General features: G+C 41.8%; 1 protein-coding gene and 1 long non-coding RNA gene across 3 annotated transcripts in view; both read left to right on the top strand.

Moving 5' to 3' along the window:
• Window positions 1–7,861, top strand: part of LOC143289034 (uncharacterized) — a 64,655-nt gene extending 56,794 nt beyond the window's left edge. For both annotated transcript variants that reach the window (XM_076597820.1, XM_076597821.1), the window contains exons 4-7: window positions 1–57; window positions 546–666; window positions 2,637–2,719; window positions 4,081–7,861. The exon at window positions 1–57 is cut by the window's left edge and continues 86 nt beyond it. In XM_076597820.1, the coding sequence (XP_076453935.1) occupies window positions 1–57; window positions 546–666; window positions 2,637–2,719; window positions 4,081–4,289 (470 nt within the window). In that variant the 3' untranslated portion in view covers window positions 4,290–7,861. The remainder of the gene's footprint in view (window positions 58–545; window positions 667–2,636; window positions 2,720–4,080) is intronic.
• A 2,545-nt stretch (window positions 7,862–10,406) lies between these two features.
• Window positions 10,407–15,657, top strand: LOC143289035 (uncharacterized). The gene is made up of 2 exons (XR_013056172.1): window positions 10,407–10,524; window positions 11,884–15,657. It is a non-coding gene; the product is annotated as an uncharacterized LOC143289035 (long non-coding RNA).
• The last annotated feature ends 4,343 nt before the right edge of the window (window positions 15,658–20,000 follow it).

Genomic DNA, 20,000 nt, shown 5'->3' on the forward strand with positions numbered 1-20,000 from the left:
TTCCAGACCCCAGCAACTTCGCCAAAGGCATGGACGTCATTTGTGAGAGGCAGGAAGGTGGGCGTTTCTGTGTGTGTGTGTGTGTGTGTCGGGGAGTGGGGTGGGGGGTGTAAGGGGAGGGTGGTGTTGTGTGTGTGTGTGTGTGCCTCTGTGTGTGTGTGCGTGCGTGCGTGCTACATACGAGTGTGTGCATTTTGTGGATCCATGCCTGTAAAATGCCGTGTAGCTGTGCCTGCATGTGTGTGTGTGCGTGTCGGTGTGTGTGTGTGTGTGTATCTGTGTGTGTTAGAGGTACGTCTGTGTGTGCGAGTGCTTTTGTGTGCGTGTGTGTGTGAGTATGCATGTTTTTTGTTTGTATATGTGTGTTAGTGTGTGTGTGTGCGTGCACGCACGTGTGTGTGTGTGCGTGTACGCGCGCGCGCGCGTACGTGTGTGTGTGTGCATGTCTGTGTATATAAGTGTATGTACGTCTATGCTTTCGCTTAAAAAAAGAGAGAAAAATCAATGACCCATTTCTTCACGGGTGACCTGCTGCTTGGTTCCAGACTTTGACAGCGACTGCCTGAAGTCCCATTATCCCCACATCCTGACGTGCGGGGAGGAGACGGTGAAAGCAGTGGTCCGGGCACGCACAGACACCCCCACTATGGATGAGATCATTTGTCTGTAGGTACCCTTCTCATGTTGAGAGAGAGAGAGAGAGAGAGGTGGGGAAGATGAGGGAGAGACAGAGACAAGGAGAGGAGAGACAGAAGAGGGAAGAGAGACAGAGAGAGACAGTGGCAATGACAGGCAAGCACAGACACACCCACCATGGATGAGATCATTTGTCTGTAGGTGCCCTGGTACTACTGATAGAGGGAGAGAGAGAGAGAGATGGGGGAGAGACAGAGACAATGAGAGAAGAGACGGAAGAGTGAAGAGAGGGAGGGGGAGGGAGAGAGGGGGGAAGATGCAGAGACAGTGACAGGCAAGCACAGACACCCCCACCATGGATGAGATCATTTGTCTGTAGGTACCCTGGTCCTGTTGAGAGAGAGAGAGAGAGGGGGGAGAGATGAGAGAGAGAGAGATGGGAGAGAGAGAGAGATGGGAGAGAAACAGACAAGGAGAGAAGAGTGATGAAAGAGAAAGGGAGAGAGAAAGAAAGGGAGAGAGAAAGAGAGAGAGACAAGGACAATGACAGGCAAGCACAGACACCCCCACCATGGATGAGATCATTAATTTTATCTGTAGGTACCCTGGTCCTACTAAGAGAGAGATGGGGGGGAAGGGACAGAGGGGAGGAGGGGACAGGTGGCAAGAGAGGGATGGGAGAGAGAGAGGCAGGAGAGTGAAAAAGGGGATAGAAACAGGAGAGTGAGAAAGGGAATAGTGAGAGGAGGAGAAAGAGGGAGGGAGGGAGGCAGGGAGAGTGAAAGAGAGAGAGGTTCATAACACACACACACACACACACACACACACACACACACACACACACACACACACACACACACACACAGTTTTCCTTCATCCTCCTACTCAGCCACGAAATCTTCTTTTCATTCTTCCACTCTTCCTTTATTATCTGCTGTGTGTCATGATGGATTCACTGTTATCTGCTGTGTGTGTCATGATGGATTCACTGTTATCTGCTGTGTGTCATGATGGATTCACTGTTGTCTGCTGTGTGTGTCATGATGGATTCACTGTTATCTGCTGTATGTGTCATGATGGATTCACTGTTATCTGCTGTGTGTGTCATGACGGATTCAGTTATCTGCTGTGTGTCATGATGGATTCACTGTTGTCTGCTGTGTGTGTCATGATGGATTCACTGTTATCTGCTGTATGTGTCATGATGGATTCACTGTTATCTGCTGTGTGTGTCATGATGGATTCACTGTCTGCTGTGTGTGTCATGATGGATTCACTGTTATCTGCTGTGTGTGTCATGATGGATTCACTGTTATCTGTCATGATGGATTCACTGTTATCTGTTGTGTGTCATGATGGATTCACTGTTATCTGCTGTGTGTGTCATGATGGATTCACTGTTATCTGCTGTGTGTGTCATGATGGATTCACTGTTATCTGCTGTGTGTGTCATGATGGATTCACTGTTATCTGCTGTGTGTGTCATGATGGATTCACTGTTATCTGTCATGATGGATTCACTGTTATCTGTTGTGTGTCATGATGGATTCACTGTCTGCTGTGTGTGACATGATGGATTCACTGTTATCTGCTGTGTGTCATGATGGATTCTCTGTTATCTGTTGAGTGTCATGATGGATTCACTGTTATCTGCTGTGTGTGTCATGATGGATTCACTGTTATCTGCTGTGTGTCATGATGGATTCACTGTTATCTGCTGTATGTGTCATGATGGATTCCCTGTTATCTGCTGTGTGTGTCATGATGGATTCCCTGTTATCTGCTGTGTGTGTCATGATGGATTCATTGTTATCTGCTGTGTGTGTCATGATGGATTCACTGTTGTCTGCTGTGTGTGTCATGATGGATTCACTGTTATCTGCTGTGTGTGTCATGATGGATTCATTGTTATCTGCTGTGTGTGTCATGATGGATTCACTGTTATCTGCTGTGTGTGTCATGATGGATTCACTGTTATCTATGTGTCCTGTTTCCCACAGCTCCGCCGATGTGAACTACGACTGCTCCAAACTGCACCTGCAGTCCTGTGCCAGGGACACCCTGGACATCTACCTCGAGCAGCGTAAGTAGCAGTCTTCGCTTGTACGCTTTCTCACTCTTAAGTGGTATTTGGTTAAATGTCCCATAGCTTTTTACGGTTAGTGGTGCAGTGAATTCATATCCACTGTGTCTAGGGCTCGGCATAAGAAGGCGGGGCCCATTCCCCCCTCCCCCTCCGGCCGTCTTGAACCTCCCCAGTCAAAATGAGGTACCCATTCCTACCAATGTGGGGGTGCGGGAAGCCCCGAGTGACGTGTCTTTCCCAAGGACACAGCACCATGCTGGATCTGGGACCTCGAACCCTAATCTCTCATCAGCACTGGATCACCAAGGTGTCTCCAAGTGACGAAAAGAAACGTCGAGGGGCGCTGGGGGCTGGGGGGGAGGGGAAGCAGGAGACGGAGACAGAGACAGGTAGAATCTGTGTCACCGTGTGTGCTAGATGTTCTGTTTAATTAAACCCCTTGACAACTAAACCGTGGTGAAAGGAGAACAGTGAGATGTGAATTTGCATGAAAATGCGTTGACCACTTTCTGTGTCTGTACTTGTTTAAGTCGTGTCAATCTGTACTTTAAGTTGTGTCAATCTGTACTTGTTTAAGTTGTGTGTCAATCTGTACTTGTTTAAGTTGTGTGTCAATCTGTACTTGTTTAAGTTGTGTGTCAATCTGTACTTTTTTAAGTTGTGTGTCAATCTGTACTTGTTTAAGTTGTGTCAATCTGTTCTTTAAGTTGTGTCATTGATTTCTACTTGACAAAAGTGTGTATGATAGTCAGTCGTGTCCGACTATGACCATCATAACAGCAGAGGAGGCAAGTGCTGTCCCGACTGAGCTATAATTTGATTATAGCCAAGAGGGTTTTAGGACAGTCGGCGTTAGGATGGTTCCGAAAGGCCAACTAGGTCACCAGGCTGCAGTTCTGAGAGCCAGTGCAATCTTGCCTCCTAGTTTGAGAGTCAGTCTTTCACAAAAGACTAAGCTGTAAATGACTTCCCATAGCAGTGGGGAAACCATTGATCATACAGTGTTCACTGTGCTGTTGGTCCAACTGTAAGGTTATGTCAATCTGTGATATGAGCCGAGCGTTGGGCCCGGGCAAAAAGTGATACAGCACTAGGAGGAAAAAGTCCAGACAGTGGTGACTGACATCTCGACCTGTCTGCTCTGTTTCAAAGTAAAAGTTTTCACCTTTGAATGTTACCATGAAAACAGTTACCGAAAGTTGGAGCCGAGGTGCATGGTGTGTGTGTGTGTGTGTGCGTGCGTGCGTGCGTGCGTGCGTGTGTGTGTGTGTGTGTGTGTGTGTGTGTGTGTTTCGTTTAGTCTGGAAGGATTGGAATGGATCGGATGATATAACCAAAGACCTGTACTGATGCTGCAGTGAACAAGTACCAGGTGCCCGCATCAACTCCCCTCCTGGAAGATCCGGAAGACAGCCCTACGTTTCCAGCGATCCGACTGGTTCCGCTTCCGCTGTCTGTTTGGGCGGCCTGGCTGCAGTTGCCTCCCTTGCCTGGCATCTGCTTCTCCTCCACTGAGCGTTCATCGGCTGACACGTCGCCATCTTTCTTTTTTTTCTTTTTTTTTTAAGTAGCGTCCCTTGTTTCTTGGAGGTTCCTGTTTCTCAGGCATAGAAATTCCTTATCGAGTGTTTTGGTCGGTCTGAAAAGAAAGATAGATAAATGAATAAATGAATAAAAATCGAATTACTTTTGTTACTAATAAAATCCAAATAGTTTTTTTGGGTTTTTTTTGTACATATAGGATAGAATTCTTTTACAAGGCTGTTTCTAAAATATGTAAAATATATATATATAGCTAAAACAGATAAATAGACATATATTCCTGTATTCTAACTACATGTACACTAGGCAAATTATCTCAGGGTGCATAATATTGATTAATTAGTATTATATTTTACACACACACACACACACACACACACATCTTTCCTTTTCGATAATGTTTGTTTTTGGTTGATTAAAAAAAAAAAAAAAAAAAAAAGTTGGTGGTGATGTCAATCCAGAATTGCTATTATGATTTTAAACCATGATAATAAAAATGCTGACGAAGATGAATTAAAAAAAAAAGAAATATGTTACTGTCGGTAAATAAAAATACAAAAAAAAATATTTAAAAAAAATTAAAAAAAACGAGCATTAACTTAACAACTCAATAGTTGATGTGAGGAAACGACACCCTGCCGATGAGAAGGGAAAAAAAAACAAAAAAACGCCACAATATCACGAACAATCTTTAAAGTAACAATAGCATCCAACATCGTAAAAATCCGCGCTGCTGTAAACAGTGAAAAATAATATATTTCCCACCACAGACAATTTAGAAATGACACACAAAGCATTCCTCACCTTTTGTTTTCCCTTCCACCATCACCGACCTAACAGAATGAAATCAGATGTGACATATTGTTGCTGTTGAAACTGGCAAATTATATATATATATATATATACGTTGAACCAATCACAACGATGCCTGTGTTGACAGAGGAGTTAAAAGGAAAGAAAAAAGGGTAGGAATAGCAACAAAACAAACAAAAAAGTTGTGAAAAATAAGAGTGGCAGCACATCTTAAACAATAAACCATTGAGATGCCTTTACAATGTTGATTTGTGGAAGCGGTCGTTTTTTTGTTTTTTTTTGTTTTTTTTGTTGTTTTTTTTTGTTTTGTTTTTACACATGTTGGTGTGTACGGGGTGTCGCGCGTGTAGAAACAGATGTTCTGAGGTGATTGCCAAAACGTGGTGGTGTTGAATTCTGCTGTTTCTGTTGTCGCTAATTTTTCGCGTGCTGGTTGTTGATGATTGTGTGTGTGTGTGTGTGTTAATTAATTGAACAACGCGGATCGAGATCTTGCCCGTTTTGTACTTGGTTTTTTAAGAGAGAACACTTGGCTGTGTGTACGTGTGTTTATGAGCAAGCCTGCAACATCTCAGTCCTGATTAACTTTAGTGGGGTTTATTTGTTTCCTTGTTCATTTGTTTATGCCCTGCGAGGGTTCAGTGACATCTGTCCAACTGAAAATATAAACCTTTTTTTTTAAGAGAAAAAAAGAAAGAAAAACGAACAAAATAAATAGGCTGAACAGTTGAGGGGAGTAAACTGCGATTGTGTTCATCAAAGTCCGTGTATTATATTCCATGCGGCGGTGGACGTTGTGTGTGTGTGTTTGTGTGTGTGTGTGTCGTCATGGCAACTAACAGCCCCAACGGTAAATTAGAGAATCTTGGTATGGCTCGAATATTTTTTTAATCAACCCCGTCTGGGTTTTTGTTTTGTTTTTGTCTTGTTTTTGTTTTGTTTTTGTTTTCAGTGAATGTTTTTATTCTCATTCCATATCATATTTTCAATTGCCTTGTAAGCGTTATGTTTGGTCTCTTTTTTATGGACAAATTATGGAAGTTATGAAAGCCATTTTATGAAAGCTGCTTTTTTCTGCTCAGTAATGCAAATGATAGTATTTTAGTAACAAAATCGGCTGGTTCTTCTTTTTTTCTTTTTTTTTCTTTTTTTTTTAAAGATTTTTCTTTTCTTTTCTTAATTTAGTTTTCTTTCTGATCCATGTGTTGTTCAGTATTTGTATGTCTGTACTAGGCGGGTAGTTTTCTGCCTTCTGACCGCTTGAGTGTTTTCGTCTTTTCGTATACATCCGTCTGCTTGAGTGTTATACAGAATGAGCTTTTATGTATGACCTTTGGTCACACGATGGTTAAACAATAATTATGCACTTGTAGTTTGTTATTCCGTGATTCTTATAATTGTTGCATTTTTTTTTCTAACGGCCATAGTTACTTTGAAATGTGGTGTTTATGTAGCTCGTGATGTGCATATTTTCATGCCATTACCTGTTCGAGAGTGCAGCATGAAAGTTGTTCTGAGTTGGAATTTTGAGTAGTCATTGCTTTTTTTCTAGTATGATGGAGAAGTAATATTTTCGTAGTTTTGTGTTGGAAAACAAATTTCAATTCTTTATAGTTAATGTAGAATGGTACTGTTGCATTATTATGTTGGTCTATAGAACTCTAAACTGCGATTATCTTTCTTAAAGTTAGATTGTTTTATGACATTACAGTAGTGTATTGTTGGAATTAATCATGGTCATTTTTTACGGTAGTTTAATGTCATGTTTTTCTCGTCTTGGTTTTGGTTTTATTTTCATTTTGTTGAAAACTCAGCAATCAGGTCTTTTAATGTGATATACTTTTTTGGCATGAATAAGTATGTATACACCCCCGTCAGTGAGAAAAAAATGACAACACATATACCTGTATTCTAATCGAGATCTGGACATCTTGTACGTGTTCATTCATAGCTATTATGATTATAGATAGTCGGTATATTCGTGTACACCTTTTCCTAAACTACTGTATGCATCTAAACAAATGTTATTGAGTTGTTGTTTTTTGTTTTGTTTTTGCTCTAACCACCTTGTGTCCGACCCACTGTTAAAACCCTTTCACTGCCAAACTCGCATTTATGCAGCAGCTAGGTAGAGGACCCATGTCACTGAAGGGTGACCAGATCATGGGTCTGTTATCCATGAACCTACTGCTCTTAATGTTCGGTGGTAGGACAGGCCATGTTTTCTACACATCACAGGGGGAATCCCCAGCTATTCTTAGACACCATATTTTCTGTCTTTATAGCACAAGGGAACTTTGCTCTCTAAATTGACTGGCGGTGAAAGGGTTTTAATTAATATATCTCCTCCCGTTCTGTTGGCTTTTCTTTCTCTCTGTGTTGCTCCCTTTGGTTTAGTTGGACACTATAAGCAAGAAGTTATGACCGGATGTTAGTGCGCGTGTGTTTGCAAACACTGTGCATGATTGCATGCGCGCGCGCTTCTTTCATGATTTAACGCGTATTAGCAAATGTATCTGCATGAGTGTTCTTCCATGATAGATGATTAACCACATAGACGAATTCGTTTTTGTAACTTGTTAGCGATACGTAATTTTTTATTTTTTTTTTTTAGCTGCTTCTGGTATTCATTTGGTGTATCTGTTTACTGAGTGCTTAAACTATCACACTTCCTGAGTTTTGCACATGATTATTTCTTGATTTGACAATAGCAGTACGACATGTTTATTCCTAGCGACTTTGCTATTGTTCTGTTTCACAAATATAATCGGTGAAAAAATGAAATGCCGTGTCTGAGTTGGAACGTGTGTGCGTGCTAGTTTGCGAACATGATTGAATGTGTGCTGTGTGCGTGTGGGGGGAGGGGGGGACAGGTGTGGGTGTGTTTGTGTGTGCGAATGTGTGTGTGCGAATGTGTGTTTGTGTGTGTGTGCGTGTGTGTGATCTGATATGAGTGAATGCGTACGTTACTAAATCATCTTGAAGTGAAATGTATATAAAGCAGTGAGACGAACGCGCGCGCGCGCACTCACACACACACACACACACACACGGATACACGCAACGCACCTACATAATTTTATATACATACACACATACATACAAACGAATGTACAAAGGTATTAGGAATGAACACAGGAACTCTCTCTCTCCCTCTCTCTCTCTCTCTCTCTCTCTCTCTCTGGAAACAATCAAAACCAATGAAAAATGGAATTCAGTTACCAGCATGGCCGGAAAAATCAGATAATATATCTCTCCAAAATGTAGCAGATAAACCGGAAGCGTTCATTGACATGTTTGCCAATGTAAGCTGTGTGATAGGATTAGCAGATATAAGTGGACAATACAGAGAAAAAGATGGGGCAGGGGGTGGGGTGGGGAATAAACAACAACATGAAGACCCTTGTCCACACAACACTCATTACGTCAATGCACCGTTGACACTCCAAGAAATCAGACCTGCGATAAGATATATCCCAAACAGAAAAAAAAAAACCAACAACCAACGGCCGTTGGATTGAATGCAATCTTGAATCAAAAGCTTAAAAACATGAGTTGACAACGGCTCAGCGTGGCGAACGGACGTGTTTCGTGAAGCTCTCCTGTTCCATCGTCCTGTGTTCAACGCTGCTGTATGATCCAAGTTTTGTCGGGCCAGCTCAGGCCGACGTGCTGTTTACAGAAAGGTTACTAGGTTTAAGTATTCTACAAAATGTGAATGTGCTTATCAAACGATAAGAAATTTAACGGACTGACGCCAAATGTAAGTTGTAAATATCAGTTGATTATGACTTCCTTTTTTCCCTTTCTTTCTTAAGTATTAGCCAAGATAATGTCGACCAGTGTATCAAAATATTTTTTCGGCTGAAGAAGGAAGCAAAGAAAATGTGAGCAGTAAAGGAAAGTCATCTTCTACTTCGTCAGCGAGTGAATCAGGAACTAGCCCTACTACATATAGTACTAAAACCTGTGACTCAACAGAGTAGACTTACCCCCACCCCCCCGCCCCCCATCCACCCCACCCCCACTACCCTCCAACGTTTCTGTTTAGTCCGCCCCCCCCCCCCCCCCACTCCCCCACCTACCAGCAAGTCCACCCACCCCCTTCTTTTTTTCCCCCCACTGGTAAGTATTGTCGTAGAAGGCTAGGGCTGTGCCGGTCGGCTATAATCCCGGGGATCGCTACGATAGCCGGACTGGCCTAGCTGGAGATGCGAACACACCAATGGACTGCGCCCCATCTCCCCTATCAGTTAATAGCACATCCCTCGGTAGCCCGGCTAAACTGCGCCCAACAGCAACCTCCCACAACACGACAGTTCTCATCAACATACTGATGTTGGTCGTCTAGTGGAAGAAGAAGAGGAAGAAAACCAAACAACTGTTTGTTTGTTTTTTAAAGAAACAAAGGCAAGACCGCGACGTAAAATCTGATAAAGACAAAGACGTGGCCTGTAGCGAGACGCTTCAGGAGATCAAAGACACTGTTGCACAGGATATCAAAGACGTTTTAGTTAGCTTGCCACAAAGAACGATGTCGAAACATTGAGAAATAACATGATTAACCTCACTACAGCATTGTCTAAGCACGTGGAGGTGCTCGAAAGTGATGTTTTCGAGTTACAGAAAAAATTTGTCAGTGAAGTGAATGATATAGGACATGCAAGAGAGACAAGACCTTCAAGACTAACTTGTGACACTTGTGTGTCATGTTGGATTCACTGTTATCTTCTCTGTGTGTCATGTTGGATTCACTGTTATCTTCTGTGTGTGTCATGATGGATTCACTGTTATCTTCTCTGTGTGTCATGTTGGATTCACTGTTCTGTGTGTGTCATGATGCATTCACTGTTATCTGCTGTGTGTGACATGATGGATTCACTGTTATCTGCTGTGTGTGTCATGATGGATTCCCTGTTATCTGCTGTGTGTGTCATGACGGATTCACTGTTATCTGCTGTGTGTGTCATAATGGATTCACTGTTATCTGCTGTGTGTGTCATGATGGATTCACTGTTATCTGCTGTGTGTGTCATAATGGATTCACTGATGTCTGCTGTGTGACATGATGGATTCACTGTTATCTGCTGTGTGTCATGATGGATTCACTGTTATCTGTTGAGTGTCATGATGGATTCTCTGTTATCTGTTGAGTGTCATGATGGATTCTCTGTTATCTGCTGTGTGTGTCATGATGGATTCTCTGTTATCTGCTGTGTGTGTCATGATGGATTCACTGTTATCTGCTGTGTGTGTCATGATGGATTCACTGTTATCTGCTGTGTGTGTCATGATGGATACACTGTTATCTGCTGTGTGTGTCATGATGGATTCACTGTTATCTACGTGTCCTGTTTCCCACAGCTCCGCCGATGTGAACTACGACTGCTCCAAACTGCACCTGCAGTCCTGTGCCAGGGACACCCTGGACATCTACCTCGAGCAGCGTAAGTAGCAGTCTTCGCTTGTACGCTTTCTCACTCTTAAGTGGTATTTGGTTAAATGTCCCATAGCTTTTTACGGTTAGTGGTGCAGTGAATTCATATCCACTGTGTCTAGGGCTCGGCATAAGAAGGCGGGGCCCAGTTCCCCCCTCCCCCTCCGGCCGTCTTGAACCTCCCCAGTCAAAATGAGGTACCCATTCCCACCAAGGTGGGGTGCGGGAAACCCCGAGTGACGTGTCTTTCCCAAGGACACAGCACCATGCTGGATCTGGGACCTCGAACCCTAATCTCTCGTCAGCACTGGATCACCAAGGTGTCTCCAACGTCGAGGGGGCTGGGGAGTTGGGGGGAGGGGAAGCAGGAGACGGAGACAGAGACAGGTAGAATCTGTGTCACCGTGTGTGCTAGATGTTCTGTTTAATTAAACCCCTTGACAACTAAACCGTGGTGAAAGGAGAACAGTGAGATGTGAATTTGCATGAAAATGCGTCGACCACTTTCTGTGTCTGTACTTGTTTAAGTCGTGTCAATCTGTACTTTAAGTTGTGTCAATCTGTACTTGTTTAAGTTGTGTCAGTCTGTACTTGTTTAAGTTGTGTGGCAGTCTGTACTTGTTTAAGTTGTGTGTCAATCTGTACTTTTTTAAGTTGTGTGTCAATCTGTACTTTTTTTAAGTTGTCATTGATTTCTACTTGACAAAAAGTGTGTATGATAGTCAGTCGTGTCCGACTATGACCATCAGAACAGCAGAGGAGGCAAGTGCTGTCCCGACTATCTGAGCAATTTGATTTGATTATAGTGAAGAGTGTCTTGCCCAAGTTACATCCCCACTCTCTCGGCCAAGAGGGTTTTAGGACAGTCAGCATTTGGATGGTTCCGAAAGGCCAACTAGGTCACAAGGCTGCAGTACTGAGAGTAGTGCAATCTTGCCTCCTAGTTTGAGAGTCAGTCTTTCACAAAAGACTAAGCTGTAAATGACTTCCCATAGCAGTGGGGAAACCATTGATCATACAGTGTTCGCTGTGCTGTTGGTCCAACTGTAAGGTTATGTCAATCTGTGATATGAGCCGAGCGTTGGGCCCGGGCAAAAAGTGATACAGCACTAGGAGGAAAAAGTCCAGACAGTGGTGACTGACATCTCGACCTGTCTGCTCTGTTTCAAAGTAAAAGTTTTCACCTTTGAATGTTACCATGAAAACAGTTACCGAAAGTTGGAGCCGAGGTGCATGGTGTGTGTGTGTGTGCGCGTGCGTGCGTGTGTGTGTGTGTGTGTGTGTGTGTGTGTGTGTGTGTGTTTCGTTTAGTCTGGAAGGATCGGAATGGATCGGATGATATAACCTAAGACCTGTACTGATGCTGCAGTGAACAAGTACCAGGTGCCCGCATCTTGCATCAACTCCCCTCCCGGAAGATCCGGAAGACAGCCCTACGTTTCCAGCGATCCGACTGGTTCCGCTTCCGCTGTCTGTCTGGGCGGCCTGGCTGCAGTTGCCTCCCTTGCCTGGCATCTGCTCCTCCACTGAGCGTTCATCGTCTGATACGTCGCCATCTTTTTTTTTTTTTTTTTTTTTTTTTTAAGTAGCGTCCCTTGTTTCTTGGAGGTTCCTGTTTCTCAGGCATAGAAATTCCTTGTCGAGTGTTTTGGTCGGTCTGAAAAGAAAGATAGATAAATGAATAAATGAATAAAAATCGAATTTTGTTACTAATAAAATCCAAATAGGTTGTTTTTTTGTACATATAGGATAGAATTCTTTTACAGGGCTGTTTCTAAAATATGTAAAATATATATATATAGCTAAAACAGATAAATAGACATATATTCCTGTATTCTAACTACATGTACACTAGGCAAATTATCTCAGGGTGCATAATATTGATTAATTAGTATTATATTTTACACACACACACACACACACACACACACACATCTTTCCTTTTCGATAATGTTTGTTTTTGGTTGATTAAAAAAAAAAAAAAAAAAAAAAAGTTGGTGGTGATGTCAATCCAGAATTGCTATTATGATTTTAAACCATGATAATAAAAATGCTGACGAAGATGAATTAAAAAAAAGAAATATGTTACTGTCGGTAAATAAAAATACCCAAAAAAAAATATTTAAAATTTTTTTTAAAAAACGAGCATTAACTTAACAACTGAATGGTTGATGTGAGGAAACGACACCCTGCCGATGAGAAGGGAAAAAAAAACAAAAAACGCCACAATATCACGAACAATCTTTAAAGTAACAATAGCATCCAACATCGTAAAAATCCGCGCTGCTGTAAACAGTGAAAAAAATATATTTCCCACCACAGACAATTTAGAAATGACACACAAAGCATTCCTCACCTTTTGTTTTCCCTTCCACCATCACCGACCGAACAGAATGAAATCGTATGTGACATATTGTTGCTGTTGAAACTGGCAAATTATATATATATATATATATATATACGTTGAACCAATCACAACGATGCCTGTGTTGACAGAAGGGAGTTAAAAGGAAAGAAAAAAGGGTAGGAATAGCAACAACAAAAAACAAAAAAAGTTGGGAAAAATAAGAGTGGCAGCACATCTTAAACAATAAACCATTGAGATGCCTTTACAATGTTGATTTGTGGAAGCGGTCGTTTTTTTTGTTGTTTTTTTTTGTTTTGTTTTTTTTTTACACATGTTGGTGTGTACGGGGTGTCGCGCGTGTAGAAACAGATGTTCTGAGGCGATTGCCGAAACGTGGTGGTGTTGAATTCTGCTGTTTCTGTTGTCGCTAATTTTTCGCGTGCTGGTTGTTGATGATTGTGTGTGTGTGTGTGTGTGTGTTAATTAATTGAACAACGCGGATCGAGATCTTGCCCGTTTTGTACTTGTTTTTTTAAGAGAGAACACTTGGCTGTGTGTACGTGTGTTTATGAGCAAGCCTGCAACATCTCAGTCCTGATTAACTTTAGTGGGGTTTATTTGTTTCCTTGTTCATTTGTTTATGTCCTGCGAGGGTTCAGTGACATCGGTCCAACTGAAAATATAAACCTTTTTTTTTTTAAGAGAAAAAAAGAAAGAAAAACGAACAAAATAAATAGGCTGAACAGTTGAGGGGAGTAAACTGCGATTGTGTTCATCAAAGTCCGTGTATTATATTCCATGCGGCGGTGAACGTTATGTGTGTGTGTGTGTTTGTGTGTGTGTGTGTGTCGTCATGGCAACTAACAGCCCCAACGGTAAAAGAGAATCTTGGTATGGCTCGAATATTTTTTTAATCAACCCCGTCTGGGATTTTGTTATTGTTTTGTTTTTGTCTTGTTTTTGTTTTGTTTTTGTTTTCAGTGAATGTTTTTATTCTCATTCCATATCATATTTTCAATTGCCTGGTAAGCGTTATGTTTGGTCTCTCTTTTTTATGGACAAATTATGGAAGTTATGAAAGCCATTTTATGAAAGCTGCTTTTTTCTGCTCAGTAATGCAAATGATAGTATTTTAGTAACAAAATCGGCTGGTTCTTCTTTTTTTCTTTTTTTTTTTAAAGATTTTTCTTTTCTTTTCTTAATTTAGTTTTCTTTCTGATCCATGTGTTGTTCAGTATTTGTATGTCTGTACTAGGCGGGTAGTTTTCTGCCTTCTGACCGCTTGAGTGTTTTCGTCTTTTCGTATACATCCGTCTGCTTGAGTGTTATACAGAATGAGCTTTTATGTATGACCTTTGGTCACACGATGGTTAAACAATAATTATGCACTTGTAGTTTGCTATTCAGTGATTCTTATGATTGTTGCATTTTTTTCTAACGGCCATAGTTACTTTGAAATGTGGTGTTAATGTAGCTCGTGATGTGCATATTTTCATGCCATTACCTGTTCGAGAGTGCAGCATGAAAGTTGTTCTGAGTTGGAATTTTGAGTCGTCATTGCTTTTTTTCTAGTATGATGGAGAAGTAATATTTTCGTAGTTTTGTGTTGGAAAACAAATTTCAATTCTTTATAGTTAATGTAGAATGGTACTGTTGCATTATTATGTTGGTCTATAGAACTCTAAACTGCGATTATCTTTCTTAAAGTTAGATTGTTTTATGACATTACAGTAGTGTATTGTTGGAATTAATCATGGTCATTTTTTACGGTAGTTTAATGTCATGTCTTTCTCGTCTTGATTTTGGTTTTATTTTCATTTCGTTGAAAACTCGGCAATCAGGTCTTTTAATGTGATATACTTTTTTGGCATGAATAAGTATGTATACATCCCCGTCAGTGAGAAAAAAAATGACAACACATATACTTGTATTCTAATCGAGATCTGGACATCTTGTACGTGTTCATTCATAGCTATTATGATTATAGATAGTCGGTATATTCGTGTACACCTTTTCCTAAACTACTGTATGCATCTAAACAAGTGTTATTGAGTTGTTGTTTTGTTTTTGCTCTAACCACCTTGTGTCCGACCCACTGTCAAAACCCTTTCACTGCCAAACTCGCATTTATGCAGCAGCTAGGTAGAGGACCCATGTCACTAAAGGGTGACCAGATCATGGGTCTGTTATCCATGAACCTACTGCTCTTAATGTTCGGTGGTAGGACAGGCCATGTTTTCTACACATCACAGGGGGGGATTCCCAGCTATTCTTAGACACCATATTTTCTGTCTTTATAGCACAAGGGAACTTTGCTCTCTAAATTGACTGGCGGTGAAAGGGTTTTAATTAATATATCTCCTCCCGTTCTGTTGGCTTTCTTTCTCTGTGTTGCTCCCTTTGGTTTAATTGGACACTATAAGCAAGAAGTAATGACCGGATGTTAGTGCGCGTGTGTTTGCAAACACTGTGCATGATTGCATGCGCGCGCGCTTCTTTCATGATTTAACGCGTATTAGCAAATGTATGTGCATGAGTGTTCTTCCATGATAGATGATTAACCACATAGACGAATTCGTTTTTGTAACTTGTTAGCGATACGTAATTTTTTTTTTTTTTTTTTTTTTAGCTGCTTCTGGTATTCATTTGGTGTATCTGTTTACTGAGTGCTTAAACTATCACACTTCCTGAGTTTTGCACATGATTATTTCTTGATTTGACAATAGCAGTACATGTTTATTCCTAGCGACTTTGCTATTGTTCTGTTTCACAAATATAATCGGTGAAAAAATGAAATGCCGTGTCTGAGTTGGAACGTGTGTGCGTGCTAGTTTGCGAACATGATTGAATGTGTGCTGTGTGCGTGTGGGGGGAGGGAGGGACAGGTGTGGGTGTGTTTGTGTGTGCGTGTGTGTGATCTGATATGAGTGAATGCGTACGTTACTAAATCATCTTGAAGTGAAATGTATATAAAGCAGTGAGACGAACGCGCGCGCACGCACTCACACACACACACACGGATACACGCAACGCACCTACATAATTTTATATACATACATACAAACGAATGTACAAAGGTATTAGGAATGAACACAGGAACTCTCTCTCTCCCTCTCTCTCTCTCTCTCTCTCTCTCTGGAAACAATCAAAACCAATGAAAAATGGAATTCAGTTACCAGCATGGCCGGAAAAAATTTAATCAGATAATATATCTCTCCAAAATGTAGCAGATAAACCGGAAGCGTTCATTGACATGTTTGCCAATGTAAGCTGTGTGATAGGATTAGCAGATATAAGTGGACAATACAGAGAAAAAGATGGGGCAGGGGGTGGGGAATAAAACAACATGAAGACCCTAATCCACACAACACTCATTACGTCAATGCACCGTTGACACTCCAAGAAATCAGACCTGTGATAAGATATATCCCAGACGTAAAAAAAAACCAACAACCAACGGCCGTTGGATTGAATGCAATCTTGAATCAAAAGCTTAAAAACATGAGTTGACAACGGCTCAGCGTGGCGAACGGACGTGTTTCGTGAAGCTCTCCTGTTCCATCGTCCTGTGTTCAACGCTGCTGTTTGATCCAAGTTTTGTCGGGCCAGCTCAGGCCGACGTGCTGTTTACAGAAAGGTTACTAGGTTTAAGTATTCTACAAAATGTGAATGTGCTTATCAAACGATAAGAAATTTAACGGACTGACGCCAAATGTAACTTGTAAATATCAGTTGATTATGACTTCCTTTTTTCCCTTTCTTTCTTAAGTATTAACCAAGATAATGTCGACCAGTGTATCAAAAAAAAAATTTTCGGCTGAAGAAGGAAGCAAAGAAAATGCCAGCAGTAAAGGAAAGTCATCTTCTACTTCGTCAGCGAGTGAATCAGGAACTAGCCCTACTACACATAGTACTAAAACCTGTGACTCAACAGAATAGACTAACCCCCCACCCCCCCACCCCCCCACCCCCACTCCCACTACCCTCCAACATTTCTGTTTAGTCCGCCCCCCCCCCTCCCCCACCTACCAGCAAGTCCACCCACCCCCTTCTTTTTTCTTTTCTTCCCCCCACTGATAAGTATTGTCGTAGAAGGCTAGGGCTGTGCCGGTCGGGTGTATTCCCGGGGACCGCTACGGTAGCCGGATTGGCCTAGCTGGAGATGCGAACACACCAGTGGACTGCGCCCCATCTCCCCTATCAGTTAATAGCACATCCCTCGGTAGCCCAGCTAAACTGCGCCCAACAGCAACCTCCCACAACACGACAGTTCTCATCAACATACTGATGTTGGTCGTCTAGTGGAAGAAGAAGAGGAAGAAAACCAAACAACTGTTTGTTTTTTAAAGAAACAAAGGCAAGACCGCGACGTAAAATCTGATAAAGACAAAGACAAGGCGTGTAGCGAGACGCTTCAGGAGATCAAAGACACTGTTGCACAGGATATCAAAGACGTTTTAGTTAGCATGGCACAAAGAACGATGTCGAAACATTGAGAAATAACATGATTAACCTCACTACAGCATTGTCTAAGCACGTGGAGGTGCTCGAAAGTGATGTTTTCGAGTTACAGAAAAAATTTGTCAGTGAAGTGAATGATATAGGACATGCAAGAGAGACAAGACCTTCAAGACTAACTTGTGACACTTGTGTGTCATGTTGGATTCACTGTTATCTTCTCTGTGTGTCATGTTGGATTCACTGTTCTGTGTGTGTCATGATGGATTCACTGTTATCTTCTCTGTGTGTCATGATGCATTCACTGTTATCTGCTGTGTGTGTCATGATGGATTCACTGTTATCTGCTGTGTGTGACATGATGGATTCACTGTTATCTGCTGTGTGTGTCATGATGGATTCACTGTTATCTTCTCTGTGTGTGTCATGATGGATTCACTGTTATCTGCTGTGTGTCATGATGGATTCACTGTTGTCTGCTGTGTGTGTCATGATGGATTCACTGTTATCTGCTGTGTGTGTCATGATGCATTCACTGTTGTCTGGTGTGTGTCATGATGGATTCACTGTTATCTGCTGTGTGTCATGATGCATTCACTGTTATCTTGTGTGTGTGTCAGGATGGATTCACTGTTATCTGCTGTATGTGTCATGATGGATTCACTGTTATCTGCTGTGTGTCCTGATGATTCACTGTTATCTGCTGTGAGTGTCATGATGGATTCACTGTTATCTGCTGTGAGTGTCATGATGGATTCACTGTTATCTGCTGTGTGTCATGATGGATTCACTGTTATCTGGTGTGGGTCATGATGGATTCACTGTTATCTGCTGTGAGTGTCATGATGGATTCACTGTTATCTGCTGTGTGTCATGATGGATTCACTGTTATCGTCTCTGTGTGTGTCATGATGGATTCACTGTTATCTGCTGTGTGTGTCATGATGGATTCACTGTTATCTGCTGTGTGTCATGATGGATTCACTGTTGTCTGCTCTGTGTGTCATGATGGATTCACTGTTATCTGCTGTGTGTGTCATGATGCATTCACTGTTATCTGGTGTGTGTCATGATGGATTCACTGTTATCTGCTGTGTGTCATGATGGATTCACTGTTATCTGCTGTGTGTGTCATGATGGATTCACTGTTATCTGCTGTGTGTGTCATGATGCATTCACTGTTATCTGCTGTGTGTGTCATGATGGATTCACTGTTATCTGCTGTGTGTGTCATGATGGATTCACTGTTATCTTCTCTGTGTGTGTCATGATGGATTCACTGTTATCGTCTCTGTGTGTGTCATGATGGATTCACTGTTATCTGCTGTGTGTCATGATGGATTCACTGTTGTCTGCTCTGTGTGTCATGATGGATTCACTGTTATCTGCTGTGTGTCATGATGGATTCACTGTTGTCTGCTCTGTGGGTCATGATGGATTCACTGTTATCTGCTGTGTGTCATGATGGATTCACTGTTATCTGCTGTGTGTCATGATGGATTCACTGTTATCTGCTGTGTGTCATGATGGATTCACTGTTATCTGCTGTGTGTGTCATGATGGATTCACTGTTATCTGTTGTGTATGTGTCATGATGAATTCACTGTTATCTGCTGTGTGTGTGTGTCATGATGGATTCACTGTTGTCTGCTCTGTGTGTCATGATGGATTCACTGTTATCTGCTGTGTGTATCATGATGGATTCACTGTTATCTGCTGTGTGTATCATGATGGATTCACTGTTATCTGCCCTGTGTCATGATGGATTCACTGTTATCTGCTGTGTGTGTGTCATGATGGATTCACTGGTATCTGTTGTGTGTGTCATGATGGATTCACTGTTATCTGCTGTGTGTGTCATGATGGATCCACTGTTATCTGCTGTGTCATGATGGATTCACTGTTATCTGCTGTGTGTCATGATGGATTCACTGTTATCTGCTGTGTGTGTCATGATGGATTCACTGTTATCTTCTCTGTGTGTCATGATGGATACACTGTTATCTGCCGTGTGTGTCGTGATGGATTCACTGTTATCTGCTGTGTGTCATGATGGATTCACTGTTATCTGCTGTGTGTGTCATGATGGATTCATTGTTATCTGCTGTGTGTCATGATGGATTCACTGTTATCTGTTGTATGTGTCATGATGGATTCACTGTTATCTGCTGTGTGTGTCATGATGGATTCACTGTTATCTGCTGTGTCATGATGGATTCACTGTTATCTGCTGTGTGTGTCATGATGGATTCACTGTTATCTGCTGTGTGTGTCATGACGGATTCACTGTTATCTGCTGTGTGTGTCATGATGGATTCACTGTTATCTGCTGTGTGTGTCATGATGGATTCACTGTTATCTGCTGTGTGTGTCATGATGGATTCACTGTTATCTGCTGTGTGTGTCATGATGGATTCACTGTTATCTGTTGAGTGTCATGATGGATTCTCTGTTATCTGCTGTGTGTGTCATGATGGATTCACTGTTATCTGCTGTGTGTGTCATGATGGATTCACTGTTATCTGCTGTGTGTGTCATGATGGATTCACTGTTATCTGCTGTGTGTGTCATGATGGATTCACTGTTATCTACGTGTCCTGTTTCCCACAGCTCCGCCGATGTGAACTACGACTGCTCCAAACTGCACCTGCAGTCCTGTGCCAGGGACACCCTGGACATCT

This window comes from Babylonia areolata, chromosome 13, assembly GCF_041734735.1.
Source record: "Babylonia areolata isolate BAREFJ2019XMU chromosome 13, ASM4173473v1, whole genome shotgun sequence".
Taxonomy (NCBI): Eukaryota; Metazoa; Mollusca; class Gastropoda; order Neogastropoda; family Buccinidae; genus Babylonia; species Babylonia areolata.